The sequence below is a fragment of the Nothobranchius furzeri genome, chromosome 10, assembly GCF_043380555.1.
Source record: "Nothobranchius furzeri strain GRZ-AD chromosome 10, NfurGRZ-RIMD1, whole genome shotgun sequence".
Taxonomy (NCBI): domain Eukaryota; kingdom Metazoa; phylum Chordata; class Actinopteri; order Cyprinodontiformes; family Nothobranchiidae; genus Nothobranchius; species Nothobranchius furzeri.
This window is the reverse complement of record NC_091750.1, coordinates 66,072,124-66,087,453: the sequence shown is the minus strand read 5'-3', so window position 1 is coordinate 66,087,453 and position 15,330 is coordinate 66,072,124. Positions and strand designations below refer to the sequence as shown.

General features: G+C 39.8%; 1 protein-coding gene across 4 annotated transcripts; it reads left to right on the top strand.

Annotated features, from left to right (window-relative positions):
- Nucleotides 1-275: 275 nt before the first annotated feature.
- On the top strand, nucleotides 276-15,077 carry p2rx1 (purinergic receptor P2X, ligand-gated ion channel, 1). Of its 4 annotated transcripts, XR_001573148.3 has the most exons (15): nucleotides 276-583; nucleotides 6,116-6,260; nucleotides 7,589-7,660; nucleotides 7,916-7,985; nucleotides 10,331-10,418; nucleotides 11,082-11,162; nucleotides 11,529-11,670; nucleotides 11,739-11,884; nucleotides 13,675-13,765; nucleotides 13,849-13,914; nucleotides 13,996-14,091; nucleotides 14,254-14,337; nucleotides 14,474-14,509; nucleotides 14,605-14,699; nucleotides 14,799-15,077. XR_001573148.3 is itself a non-coding variant. In XM_015961770.3 (14 exons), the coding sequence occupies exons 1-14, from the start codon at nucleotides 447-449 to the stop codon at nucleotides 14,608-14,610; spliced, it is 1,248 nt and encodes a 415-aa protein (XP_015817256.3). In that variant the 5' UTR covers nucleotides 276-446; the 3' UTR covers nucleotides 14,611-15,077. The 4 variants fall into 4 exon arrangements, 3 of the variants coding, with proteins under 3 accessions (XP_015817256.3, XP_015817255.3, XP_015817257.3); XM_015961770.3 differs by having other exon boundaries at nucleotides 7,916-7,973; nucleotides 14,605-15,077; XM_015961769.3 differs by having other exon boundaries at nucleotides 14,605-15,077.
- Nucleotides 15,078-15,330: the final 253 nt, after the last annotated feature.

The following is a 15,330-nucleotide window of genomic DNA, read 5'->3' as shown; positions in this document are numbered from 1 at the left end:
TGTGTTGCATGCAGGAAGAAAGTGTCAGTGCAAATGATAGGGTTTGATTGCTCTGAGAGGAGGAAGTCCAGTGTTCATTTTGACTGCGCCACGACTCCCGAGTTATGCAAACTTTTTAAAAGCCTGTGCTGAATGGTGTTTCACACATTCTTGCAAAAATAAAGTAAGAAAAGGGACAAGGCAAACGGGAAGATGTGCAAATGCAGCAGAGTGGGGAGTCCTGGTGCACGGGGGGGGGGGGGGGGGGGGGGGGGGGAGGAGGAGAAAACAGAGAGGGGGGAGGAAGTCGAAGCACGTCAGACGTTAGGAGAGAAGGCAGGACTCTCAGAGAGCTGGGAACAAGCGGCAAAAGCAGCCAAAAGAGGAAGTTTGAAGATTTTCTTTTTTATATGAGACTGAGGTGACAAGACAGACCCTGCTCTCTGTGGGTCAACAAGAGAAAGAAGATGAAGAGCCAGATCACTAATGCCCTCTCTGACTTCTTCTTTGAGTATGAAACTCCTCGCCAGGTGTTGGTGAGGAACAGGAGGGTGGGAGTGGTGTGCCGCCTCATCCAGCTGGGGGTCCTGGCTTACATCATCGGGTAAGACTCAGAACTTTGCTGCTCAGGTGGATGATGGCATGCATGTTTGAACGATGAAGGAGGATGAAATGATTGTCCAACCAAACTGTGTACGCTTAAAGAAAGGTGTTTTAGGCTGGGAAAGAGGCATCCACAGGGACACGTGTCCTGTTGACAGAGCAAACAGAATGACTGGCAGCTGTAGTTGGAGATCAGGAGATAACAGGGCGGATAATAGCTGTCCTTTATGAGCTGAAGCAAAACTTCCTGCATGTTTGGTGACTTACGTATACAGCTGCACGCTTTGACATGTTGGAGTTCTCCAGAAAGTTCCAGTCATTGCTCTGGGTTTCTGTTTATGTTCTGAAGAGTTAAGGGACACGTTTGTTTTCACTGATTCTGAGCAGCAGATACCTGCAGGAATGAGTCGTGATGAACACGCCGAGGCACATGCTCACACAGATAAAGATCCACCGCTGCACAATTTTCTGCCCACACAGATGCGTCTTCCTTTACCAGTTACCCTGACATTTATACACAACAGCTGAGACAAACTTAAGATCTAAATCATGAACACAACTAAAATTAGCAGTGCCTTCAGTTTTCACCTCTGCTGAAGGAGAAAAAGTGCACTTTGATACAAATTTCCCCTGAGAATAAAACCATCCTGCTTCATTCCACCTCTGTCACCTGCCTGCTGCAGCGGTCGGGTCACATTAGAGCTGGATGTCCGAGAGAGGAGATGTAATTAGAAAGCTGTCTGCATCCTTCTACTCAAGATTTAACCGATGCTCCGATGGGTCGGAGCGGAAGCCGGCCCATTTCAATCCTCTGAGCGCTGAACCGCAGAACTGCTGGTTGTCGAGATGTTCATGTTCAGATTAACCCCAGAGATCAACCTCAGCATGTAATCTGCAAAAGAAAAAAGAAAAAAAAGAAAAAAAAACTAGAAATTAGGACTTTCATTTCCTCTAAGATTTTCATGCATGTATTAACTTTAAGGTGAAGCTCCCTCATGAATTTCGAAAAGAAACTAGAGCAGCTTTTGATACTATTTTAATTAACAGCCTTATTGTAACATTTGTGTTAAACACAATGTATTCTTAGCTTTTACTTAACTGTCTCTTTTAATCAGACCCGTTTTTGTCAGGAAATAATTTCTAATCTCTTTGGTGCAGAGCCCCCCCACCCCCCCATCATCACCATTCCTCGCCTGTCGCTGAAGAAGCAAATATCATTCCCCCATTATTTCAGCTCTCATTGCTTTCATTTCTATAATAATTAGATTTTTTTTCTTCCATTCTGGAATTCAAACCGTTTGATATTCCTTGCCCTCGTTGATGGAAATTCTCCTTTTGTGCATAATTTGTGTCCATGATCACGTTAAAAAAAAGAAACGTTTCTGTGATGCTTGAGTCCCAGAAACGTGAAAGACATGATGTTCACCATGCTTCCTGCCCCCATCCCTCCCACCATTTAAAAAAGCTGATGTTGCGTCTGTGTTATCTTTTTAGTGCAAGCCAGCCATTGCCTCCTGGCAGCACAAAGACACTGAAAACATCTCGAAAACCATAAAGCTCCTAAAAATTGTGTTTGACAAGATTGTGGGGACAAACTCTTTAAAATTGATATAAAATAAGATATTTAAAGATATGGATCACTAAAGTAGCTCCTGGATAAATGGAGCTAGTTATACTTGAATACTTTATTTTAAAAAATTATTGTTCAACATGTTTAGAATAAAATCTAAATACATTAAACTAAATGATTGGCAAAAATGCTCATTTTTGTTGTAAATGGACTATCAAAATAAAAGCATGGGTGAGGAGAATGTCTATCTCACATCTCAGAGTCCTTTTGCTGTTTAAACACTGATTATTTATCAACTCAAAGGAAGAACCCAGACAGAAATATTAATAAAGAATAAACATCACACAATCAAACCGTCAAAGGGTCTCTGTGACCTTAGAGATGACATCTCTTCAAAAGTGGCGCCCCCAGAAGATTGCGATAAGGGTGGCCGGACAGGGCCAGAGAGGATTTTATTGCACACTCCTTTTGTTTTCAATAAATAAATAAATAAATAAAATAAACATGTCAGGTTGTGGGGAATGTTTAGGACCCAAATATGCAGATTACCCAGCATGACTCGAGGCAGAAGTTGGTAAAAGTAAAGAAATCCTTTATTTTAGGAAGAACAAAAAATAAATCCAGAAAATGGCAGCGGACCAAAAGTCTTGGAGAACAGGACATCAAAAAGCTCTCTCAGAGCACCAAAACCTGAAGACCAAAAGCTCACGAAGAGCACGAAGACCTGGAGATAAAAGCTCAAACAGAACACGAACAAACGCTGACAAACACACAATGGACCGACACAACACAGAGACAAGACAGGGCTTATATAGACTGGGAAGAAGAGAGGGAGATGAATTACAGGTGTGTGGGGAGAGGGACCAGGTGAACACAATTACTAAATCGGGGAGGAGGAAGAAAAACACTGGTGGGAAAAAAACACTAAATAAAGAAAGGCTGTGGCAAAGGAAAATGACCTAAGAGAAAAACAAAAGACCATAAGGCATGAACCATAACTAATATTCTAAGGGGAAGCTGACACTGAAGAAAAACACTACAGACAGAAACTACAGGGGCGTCGCTAAGAGGGGGCCAAGAGAGCACAGGACCTGGGAGGGGGATGTCTGAGGAGGGAAACCTAGAGGGCAAATGGGGAACACCAGGAGACACATGAGGAAGATGCAGACACAACACATGAGGGTGCTAGAAGGAGACGCAGACACAGACCATGACAAAACAATATGCATCCAAAACACTTACCTCAAATTTCAGAAACACAAAATTTTCTGAAAAATGCATTTCAGCTATTTGAAATATTATTTTAAGGTTTATTCTAGTATACTCATTTCTTAAAACTCTGATTAATTATTAACTCATTAACTGTATAATTTTTTATTGGGTTTTATGTTCATGCCTTGATTAAATAACATGAATTTCTGGTTTATGTGAACATTAATAAGATTTATTAAAAAACATTGGTCCTTCCTGGGGGAGCCAGCAATTTTCCAGGGGTGGTCATGGCCACCCCTAGCCAAACCTTGGGGGCACCACTGCTCTTCATCCCGCGGTTACTGTTGTAGGTTATTTAAAACTCCCACATTTAGATTTCAACATTTTACATTAACGTTGCATATTCAGATTTTAAATGAACATTATTAGTATTTAAAGTATTTTTAATCTCCTTTTATGTGAATGTTGGCTTCTTTAGGGAGACGTGTCATTTGTTTTATTTGATGTTTTTAAGAAAAAAAAAAGTCCCAGACCAGCAGTCTGGTCCCTACATGCATCGTTCTCCATTCCTTCACCCTTCCTATTAGAGGCCATGTTGAAAGCATCTCTTGCCCTAATGTGGAAACGACTGAGGGTGAAGAAGCCTTGCTGATAAGAACCCATCTGTCTGACGCGACAGCCGAATCATGTCATAGAAACCAGAACAAGCAGATCCCAAAGCTCTTGGAGCCAAAGTGATGTTTAACATTCTTACATCAGGTCATTTTTGCATCAGATGGTTGTTTACTCAGTTTTCTGGACTGAACAATGTTTGTGTTATGTAAAAAGCTGCACCAAGAACAGGTGTCAACAGGTTGCACCAACTTGGCTTTTGTTGACCACTTTGACCTAAATGGGACCACTGAAATAGGTCTTTGGTCATCTAGTGGTGGAGTGTGTTAAAACCTTTTTTCCCCCTGTTTTCTGAAAATCTAACATTCCCTGTAAATGTTGAAAGCTGACGTAGTCCAGTTTTGTTGCTGCATTGAATTTGTGTGACACTGATGTCGAAACACAAGTGCCTCACATTTGAAATTTGTCGCATCATCACAACAGATTCTGGTAAATGACGAGCTACAGCGAGAACAGGAGGTGGTTTTATACAGATAAACAGAAGTTTGAAACAGGCGGGAAGCCGTTACACAATCACAAATTATTAAACACAATGTTATGGCAAAAATAATCCCATTAGACGTTTACGATGTTGACAAAAACAAAAACAGATCCAGAGCCCCTGACCCCTTTATTGAAAAGCTTAGTTAAAATATCTTATTTACAGGGCGGCCATGTTGTATTTTTAGAATTTAGAGTCAGGCAATTTGCACCAACTTCCCTGCTTACAATCCTGGGGTTTATTCAAAGGTGAGATGCTCTGCAAAACGTGGAATACTTGTGTTTGTCGAACTACAACCGGTCATGCTGCGTTTGACATGCCTGCAACTGTGGAAAGGATCTTTAGCTCTACTTTCTAGATTAGCTGCTGAAGGAACATAGACAGGAAAACGAGCAAGTCAAAAGAGCCACACGTCACACTGTAAATCTGCATTCATGAACTCACCCATCTTGGCTCTCGACCAGGATTGCTGTTCTTGGTTTAGCATCCAGAGTACATCTGGTAGAAGTTAACTGTTAGCATTAGCAACTCTACAACAGGACTCCTTCAGGGTTCTATTTATGGACAAAACACAACAACATTGCAGAGCGAACGGAGGCAGTGGAAGAGTTGACTTACTGTTAGCCAATTCGAGGTGAGATGTTTGAGTATCACGAAAAAGAGTCACGAGTAAAACCGTAAATCCTACTGCCCCCCACAGCTTCAGCCTAGCCAACTTTTATTTCCTGAAAAAGGAGCGCCAGAGTTTGTTTTTTCATAAGTCATTCATTCATACTAGAGACCACGGAAGATTTACTGAAATAACAATTGAGTACCCACTTTAATCCTCATGTACTTAAATAAAAACAATAATGCAGATTTGAACAGCAAAAAACGGACTCTTCATAATTCACAAACCTGAAATAAATGATCTGAAGTTTTTATTTTGTTGTCATTGTTCTTAAACGTCTCAATAGTTTATATCAGGTGGGCGGTGCCTAAAATTTTAATAGCAGCCAGCCACTAGGGGGCGTTTTGGTTTGTTTTGGCTCCTACTAACATACTTTCCTCTGTCTAATTGTTACACGTGTACCAAAAATGCGGTTTGTGGGCCATTAGCAGCCCTCAGTGTGATTCTGTACGTCCCTTGAACTCAAATCCAAAACGGTAGAATTTAGTCCCACCAGAACAATACAAGAGTAAAAAGTACACAAGTACTTTCAGCAGTAGAATATACAAACTCCACGTAGAAAGGCTGCAGCTAGGATTCAACCTTGCAACCTTCCTGCTGCAGGGCAACACTGTAGCCCCTTGTGTTTTCCAGGTTATTAAACATCTCATCAGTTCCTTCGGTGAGGAACTTTATCTTTACCTTGACAGGATGCAGTCAGCATCATTTCATCTCTGATCAGAAAAATTCACCCTCGAATCTGGTTTTCCTTTCCAACCAGCTTTCTTGCTGCTCTTCAACATCGCAGCTGCTAAACATCTGTATTCAGAGGTCATTTATCATAATCTGTTCTTCTGATGTGGAGAAAGGACAAGCCGACCCACATGTGTCCATGCTTCAAGGTTGGATGGTTGGAGCTCACACTTCATGCGCTCTGTGTCTCACACAGGTGGGTCTTTATCTACGAGAAAGGTTACCAGTCCACAGACACAGCAGTGAGCTCCGTGTTCACCAAAATGAAAGGAGTGGGCTACACCAACGTGAGCGGGAGGGAGACGGTGTGGGACGTGGCGGACTACGTCTTCCCCTCTCAGGTCAGTGGCGCTTGCAAGTCAGTGATCCTTAGCATGACGTCCCAGGAACAAAACCCGAGTCAGACAGTTAAGGTCAACACTGAAATCCAACCAGGTTTTAAAAACCTGATTTGTGTGACAATCTGGCAAGGGGAAGGTGTTTGATAGCTCAGCAAACAACATGGATGCTGTGGTTGAGGGCCGTTTTGTGCTGGAACAGTGTCGTTATCTGTGGGTAAGAAATAAGGTAGACACAATAAAGGCTGCCATGTTTGCTTTGAGTTTTGGGCGTGAGCTTTTCTTTAGATCCAACCAACATGATGAACAGGTTTCATTTTCCACAACAAGCTTTGATCAACTGCAGCATTTGTGGTGAAAAATGTCTCTGTGATTTGTATGAAAAGACACTTTAGACCAGTCCTGCTGGATGATGATGGGGATGAAGTAGGTTGTACTAGAGAATCCAGTTTTTACCAACAAAATGGAGCAATAATGACATGAGAAAGTGTCTAACATCCATTATGCTTTGTGGAAAAAAGACGAATATAGTGAGCAAAAAATGTGCTAACAGTTGCAATATAGTGAACACAGATGGTTTCTGGCCTCAAACAGGCTTTAAATGTGACATTCAACAAATATAATCCATATAAATCTGGCCCAAAAATACAGGATTTTTAAAAGGGTTTGAAAAGGACCTCAGTTATGAAGATTATGATGAGACGCTTCACTCTCATCAGATTTTAACTTGCTCTCATAATCACTCCTGACCTCATTTCCTGCTTTTTTAACTAAAAGCCAAATTCTTTGTTTCCATTTGGTATCCGAAATGCAAAATAACGGAGAAGTCGGCACAGACGTTTAAGCTGCAGTGAAAAATGAATTTCCTTCTCATAGAAATACTTCCAATTCAAACAAATTTCAATGTCAGGCAATGACAAATTGACTAAATAGAAAATGTAGTTCACAAAAAAACAGAACTATGCAGCTACTAAACCCGATCACTATCAGATAGGCTTGTTCCACTCTTACATGGGCGCCTCTTTTCATTTTGATGTTTTGATGAACCTTCATAGACATGAAGTAGGCTAAAAGAGCTCAAGAACAACTCTGGAGCCAAAGCATTGCAGGCTTCAGGTGAAGGTCAGAGGTCATGATTCAACAATGATCTGAATATTTTAAGCGACAAAAAACGTCAAATTTGTAAAAAAATAAATATAAAAAAAATACGCTGCAGTTTTCCCAGCTGAGTCTTTAGTTTGTTGATTTTATAATCTGCACTAACTATAATAGCATTTTACTGCACAAGTCTAAAATGTGAAAAATTCCTTTATTTCAATCCAAAACAACAGGGAGACGCGTCTTTTGTAGTGATGACCAACTTCATCATCACTGAAGGTCAGAAAATGGGAACGTGTCCAGAGGTATGTGAGTAAAACCTTTCTTTTCTCTTCCCGCTCCTCCTCTTCCTCCGACTTATTTGCTACCATAAATAGTAAAACAAAACGGAAACGGGGTCTCATTCCTGGACTGTTTCTGTAATTGCGTGCCTGTGTTGTTGATGTGTAGCAGAAAATAGCCCATTTGGTCTTAATTGTCTCAGTATGACATAAACATCAGCTTGTGGGGGCTCTTCTCTTGTGGTGTTCAGGTCCTTTCTGTTTTCTCGTTTTTCACAGCTCCCAGGCAAGCACACCTGCAGCTCAAACGCCGACTGTAAAGGAGGGAGTTTCAAACGTACGGGTCACGGTAAATCCTGACGGCATGAACAGTGTGTAACACCAGCTGTCCTAGCTGCATAACCGTCTGCGTCCCATTCAGATATGTCAGAGTCATTTGATCTTTTTACTAACATCTGTGTACAAGTTCTGAACATTTACTATCCTGCCTGCTGTGATCAGCTCTTTAGACGACATCAGTTTGGTTGTGAAATTCCGACCACGTTGATAAGGGACACTATCTCCAGCTCCCATCTTGGTTTCTGTCATGGATTAATTGCAGCCGTCCAATCATCATCATCATCACCATCATCAAACTTTATTCTGGTCCTTTAAGGTCCATAATGGGAAGGACAACACACTGAACAGTAAAAATAGATAAATTCATGAAGAATAAAGATTAGAGGATTAAAAACAATAAAAAAATAGCAAGAAAATAAAAACACATTTAAGAACAATAAAGCAAGTGAATAACAATAAAATTACAACCAATAGCAATACAAACTGGCAAGATCAGTCAAACATACAGGCAACAACGCCAGTGATTCCAAACTGAATCGAGTCATGCTTCGTGTCGTTGTGGACAAGATGGAGAGTGAATGGTCTGATAGTTACATCTTACGTGAGAAACCATCAAAGGTGAGATTCCATAGAAAATATGGAATCAAGTTGATGTATCTTTGAATACTACCTTTAAACAGAAGATCGGAACTTTTTATTGCAGGGATTAGGTAACACTTCGTATTAACCCAGAGTCAAAGGAGAGAGAGAGAGACAAGTTTTAAAGTTTAAGAAGATTTATTTCTAAACAATTTAAAATGAGGCTAGCTAACTCTAAACACTCTTTGTGATGAATGGATCTAGGTTGTGAATGAGGCAAAATGGAGGGTGTAATGTGGAATGTTGTTATGTGATTTTAACATTACGTGTGATCAGTCTGGTGTGTAGTTTAAAGTTATATTACTTATTAAAATACTATCATAGGATTATAATATCAAGCAATTAATATTCTCATTTCACAGATTGATTGAACATTGAGTTTACATGATTATTTGGACTAACAAAGTTATTTGATTATTTAATAGAGTTCTTGGACTTCTTTCTTCTTGAGCTGTAGGGGGAGACAAATAGCTAGTTAAAACAGTTTAGAAGCAGAGGCATCAAAGGCCTTGAGCAATATCTCACGGAGATAAGTCTTCATGAGGAGAGAGGGGAAAACAGTCCCTTCATGATGCTACAGAGACAATACCATTTCCAGAGACCATCAGCTTACACATGCAGCTGTACATTCGATTGCGAAGGGTAGCAGTACAAGTGGGAAGACCAGATCTTATTATTTACTAACACTTTGTTTGATTAGCTTTATTAAAAATAAAGTTCTTTGATTTATTAAAAGGAGAGACTCCTTTTCTTCATTCTTCTCTTGAGCTGGAAAGAAGCAGTTTACAGCAAATGCTTGAGACCTTGAGGCCATATCTCATGCAGACTAGTTCTGTGTCAGAGGAGAGGGGGGAAATGACTTTTAAGCGGAAAACAGTCATTTCATTCTGTTACAACAGGTAGGATGATATTTGCTTTTATCTGAGCTATCATTAGCATGTGATGAGCTGTGTCACTTCTGACACTGTATGTTTGCAGAATGGGCGGTGGCTTTTGAGAAGTGCTAGAGTCAGCCTCACACATCCTTACTAATGTAAACATTCAGACAAAAATCACGGATCGCTCTTGGCCAGCACAGAGGGAAAAGTTTTAAATCAACAGCTGAGGTCTTAGCAACCAAATGTTTGGTGCGTATGTTAGTGTTGTTGAAGAGAAGGTGAAGCCCCTACCTTAGGCAAGTAGACATCACAACAGTTCATGCTTTGGAGCTGACACTTATTATGACCAGACAGACATTAAAACTAATGTCACATGAGAGGAGTTCAAGCAGCAGTTACATAAACCAATAGTCCTCCATCAGTCTTCAGTAAGAGCAGAGCTTTAGATCTCTCTGATTCAGACCAGTCACCTCAAGGCGTCTCCAGAGGAGGCAAACTGCCTCCTGGTTAAGGCACATGAAGAGTGTCCCTGTGGAAAAGCAGAGAGGAGTGTGAGGTCAAAGGTCAGAGCTACCAAGTGCCTTGTGGAGAATGGGTTCTGCTCCTGATGAGGGAGAGCGATAACAGAAATTGTGTTTTGGAATTGGGCCCTGATAACAGAAACAGCAATTTCAGCATTTGATTTGGATGACTTAAATCTTGCCTGCTGCTTTGATGTTAATGTAAGATAAACAAAAGCTCACAGTATCTATTTCTCACTGCTGCTCCGAGCACATGTACTTTTGCTTATTGTGTGTTTTGACTAAATATCGGGGTTTCTGCTTGTTCCCATTTCAAGGACAAATGACTGGTGTTTGTGTGAACGCCACAAAGACCTGTGAGGTGCTAACTTGGTGTCCAGTTGAGGATGACACCTACATTCCAGAGTAAGTGGACATGTCTATTTCACCCCCAATTCAACAATCTAAGATTAAAACTAATTATTTTAAAACTCAAATTATTTTCTCTGCAGCCAAATGCGATGGTGTCATGGGAAAACCACACCATTTATATCTAGATCCATCTGTTCTAAAAAATAATCAACCTCAAATGACCTAAATTTGGCAAAGATTCGAAACAGTGTTGTAATACAAGTGGGGGCTCGTCCGGAATTTAAACATTCTATTTAACATGCCTGCAATTAACAAACATGCGCTTGAATGTCAAACTAGAGTAGATTTAGTCTTTAGTCATTAACTTTGATTTCTTTGTTGACAGGTTTGAACTGATAAACCAGATAATGCTACAAAGCTAGTGGCTAATCCAAGAGGAAACAATTTATCTGAAGCAAAGTTTCATAGCAGTTCATGTAATATTCTTTTATACCTCTTTACATGACTTCCTTACATGCTTTACATAGAATGCTATGGGGTTTATTTTCTTACAAATGCAAATAACAGTAGCAGGAGCTAGCTGCAGCACTTTGACAGAATTCCATACTGTTTGATAGATTAACATTGTAATTTAGAATAATCTGCAACGTACAAGTGTATAAAGTTGCGTTCAAATGAACTGCATTGTTTAATTATCTTCTCTCTTTTCCCCTCCAGTCCTCCTCTTTTGATATCTGCAGAAAACTACACTCTCTTCATCAAAAACTCTGTAAACTTCCCTTTATTTGGCGTCAAAAGGTGATGCATCTCATTTCTCTGTATTAGAGTTAAATATGCTGCAGTCAGGCATGAATCAGGTGATATAAAAAGTTCTAAGGTACACCCTTACAAAAATGTTTGTTGTCACAATTTTTAAAAATACCAAAAAAACAGATGATGAAAATTTAGTAAAATGACACCTTGATGATTTTATTTAGAAAATGTAACCATTTAAATTACTTGGAACCATCTCAAGTCAGGTTTGCCATTTTTATTTAACTGAAAGCCACAAAACCTCATTGTCATATTATTATTATTATTATTATTATTATTATTATTATTATTATTATTATTATTGATTACCTCTCTGTAGTTATATTATAAACTAGTTTTCGGTCTTCTCAGGAGTAACCTGGTGGAGGGGATCGATGGTCTCTACATTAGCAAATGCCTTTATGATCCAGCGGACGCTCCACTCTGTCCCATATTCAAACTGGGAGACATAGTTAAACTATCTGGCTTCTCCTTTGAAAAAATAGCCAAAGAGGTATGTTGATGCAGGTTTAATATACTTCCTGTTCACTTGTTGAGTCTAACATTTTTGCCTCCTGGCAGGGAGGAGCCATTGGTATTGTGGTCGATTGGACATGTAACCTGGATGTTCATATTAAACACTGTAAACCGGAGTACAGCTTTCATGGTCTCTATGGAAACGCCAACGAGATGGACGAAGTCAGAACATCCATGGGCTACAACTTCAGGTGTGTGAACGTGATCCGCTGAGTTCAAACTTTAAAACCACATAAAAACACTTTGTTTCTGGTATAAACAAAGAAATTTAAGATTCTTTAAGTTACTCGGGTGTTATTGAGATGATGTTTTGTGCTGATTTAGGATTTAAAGGACTTTGAACCTACATGAAGTGCTAAACAGATCCATTTCTCCTGTTGGATTTCTTGTTGGTTCTAAGTTTTATCTGTAATGTACAAGAGTACAGTCTAAATCACAAATAAAGTAGAAAAGCATTTTTCTTTCAGGCTTAAAGAGCACATTGCAGGTTTGTATAGCCTCCACAAGCAAAAGTTGAACGAATTCTAAACTAGTGAACACAACCGCTAGAAAGCATGACCGTTGTACCACATAAATACTTACTCACCACGTTGAGCTTCAGGCAGGGCTAGCTTACAACCCCTGGTTGTTACGTGAGAAGCGTTTTTAGAAGCTCTTCTGAAAAGGGTCACTTTTTTCTCAAAAAAAATGAGCCGTTATGTATTTTAAAAGAAAATACCCACAATACATGTTTCAAATTGTATTTTTTGAACAGCAATTGATATGAAAAAATAACTGATGTTTGCTCTTCAATGTTTCTGCGAAGCTAGAAGAAAAAGCTCCGCAGATTAAAACATCTTGCATATTCACTGGGTTCAGCAGAGATGCTGAGCTCTGCCCACACCAGTCATCACTTTTCATTAAAACGTTTTCCTCGTGCCTCATCAGTGAAACAGCAACGCTGATTACACGACGCTGGTGAGGATTCTTAGTAATGTTTTGTATCCTTGTGGGTCCGACAGGCAACAAGAAGGGAACACACAGATGTGTGTGTGTTTTCAACCTGCCTGATTATTTTTCTATGACCAAACACTGACTCATCTCCGTACCCAGCTCGGCACGGAGCTCTGACGTTGATCACTTTTTGAATTCACTTCACACCTAACTACAGCTAACACCCGAGCGATGCTAACTGATTGCTAATTGGCTTCAGGGGTGTTGACTTGCTATAATTTCCCAATAGTAACACAGAATTAGAAATAAAGGGAGCGGAAGCTTCGGTTACTGGTTCTGAAGATGAAAAGCACCAAAGGAGCTCATCATCTGCACGGGTTGAAATTGTTCTATTTTTCATAGTCTGCAAATAAAAAGAAACAGCAAAATGATACATTAAAATATGTTTAGTTAGACGTGGTGTGGTATGACTTTTGGCAATTTTGTCATTTGACGAAGATGAAATAAGCAGTAAAACAAGAGAAACTATCCCATTCAGGTGAGAAAACCCCGCTCCCTTTGAAGGTCCAGGTAAGTTTGACAGTAGAAGCGTCATTCAACGATTGAATGAGACCCAGAAAGTTTGACGTTACACGACTGAACTCATATTAAAACATTTTTTATAGTTTTTACACAATTTAAGGTGAAATTTTATGATTTCTTTGGGAGTTTTCTCCACAAATTGATGAACACACCAAACTAGAAGTAAAGGCTCTTTATAACTCGTCTTATCTCCCACCTAAAAAATGTAAACAAATAAAAATGTACATATATGCCAATAGATCAATAATTACATTCTAACAACTTGTAATTTTGCACAGTAACGATCTAACATTTACCTTTTCTTCCTGACTTTCTTTGAGTTTGCTCTCAGGGAGTGAGACACAGGCGTGAGCAACCTGATTAGCCACTGGCTGCAGCTTTAACATTTCTTAGGGCAGAAGCTGCAAGTTCACCATTTAAAATGTTCCAATTCACCTGATTGTTTTAATCTTGTGGTCATTTATAGGTATGCGAAGCATTACATTGAGAATGGTGTTTCAAAAAGAACTCTTCTCAAAGTGTTTGGCATCAGATTTGACATCATTGTGAAGTCACTGGTGAGTAATGGGAAAAAAAACTGTGAATCTGTATGAACGTTTCATTAGAAATGAATAAATCTGAGCAATAATTTTATTTATAGGCACGAAAATTTGATATCATCCCAACCTTGACAGCAATAGGCTCTGGAGTGGGGATTTTTGGAGTGGTACGTTGGTGCATGGATCATAATAACGCATCAAAAGTCTATGAAAAACTCAAAAACGCCTGATTTTTAAAATCTCTTTAGGCGACTGTAGTTTGTGACCTGGTGCTGCTGTATTTGCTGCCAAAACGAGAATTTTACAAGAACATGAAATTCAAATACACGGACACTGAAGTGCAGGTAAGATCTGATGTGTTACTTTTGTTTGGTTTTAAACACAAGATGGCAGCAGGGAGACATCCCACTTCAGATTAACAGTCTCACCAGCTCAGACCAGACAGGAGACAAACCCAGAACTGGTCTCTGGTGGACTAAAACAGCCAGAACGTTTTGTATTTACAGCAGGACAGTGAGTCGCTTGCTTTAGACTCTAAAGACTATTCCACCTTCGAAGTAAATGCAGGACAAATCCAAGACAAATCCAACGTGAGTGAATGAGGAAGCCTGGACATTAGAGGAGTTGGTCTTTACTTTTTAAAGTAATCCTTCACGCAGTGAGGAGAGGGTGGTTTTGAGTGGTAGCAGTCTGATTTGCTCTTGTTTTGTGGATTTTGTCCTACAGAACCCTGATTCAGAGGCAGGAAGCATGGAGACCGAGGTATCTGAGAGCAAAAGAACATTAAAGCCTGCAAAGAGAATTTTGTGATGATTGCTTTTTTTTTAAATTTTTTCATATTTTCTATTTTTGTACAGAGGTAAACTGGGACTGAACAAGCCATGCTGCTATAACGTGTACTGCACTGGATCCAAGGGCCTTGCAAAAGAACGCACATAACCGACCCCTTAAGGTGATAAAGGACACATCGTTTCACCGTTTTGATCTTCAGCCAACATCCTCCTGATTTAAAAGCCCTCATATGGTGACCCTCCTTCTGTGACATCCACAGATAACCACGTTCTCCAGTCTGTGTACTTTTTTGGGTGTTGCTCGTTTGCCTTTGTCCACACGATGGGTGTAACCTCCACGACTTTAACTGTGTCTGTAAATAAACAGGCGAAAAGATGAAGATCTGGCACCAATCATTCGTCGCATCGTTCAATATCGTTGTCTTAACAGAACAAACAGAAACTGTGTTTGCATGCACAACTAGAGTCAGCCAACCTATGTGTGCATTCGTGATGAACTCTAATAAACATGTACTGAGCCTTTGGGCTTTTGGTGTCAATATTGTGATTTTTTTTTCTAAATTATAATAGTCCTATGGTCGATCCAAAACATAGTTATGAAGTTCCATGCACAGAATTTCTCACATAATTTTGTGATTTCAGCCTTTTCACTCTTGACATTTTCAGTACCTTCCAGAATGAGTCATTTGAAGGCTCTGTTATTTTAGGAAACCAAGCTAACCCAAGCTAAACCTAAACTGACCATTGCTGGACGTTACATATCCCTTTTTGTAAAAACAGAAACGGACACAA

Excerpts from the sequence above, each read along its gene's own strand:
- p2rx1 (XM_015961769.3), top strand. The coding sequence starts at position 447 with ATGAAGAGCCAGATCACTAATGCCCTCTCTGACTTCTTCTTTGAGTAT. Across the intron at positions 6,261-7,588 it reads ACTACGTCTTCCCCTCTCAG|GGAGACGCGTCTTTTGTAGT; the intron begins GTCAGTGGCGCT and ends CCAAAACAACAG. Across the intron at positions 7,661-7,915 it reads AAATGGGAACGTGTCCAGAG|CTCCCAGGCAAGCACACCTG; the intron begins GTATGTGAGTAA and ends CGTTTTTCACAG.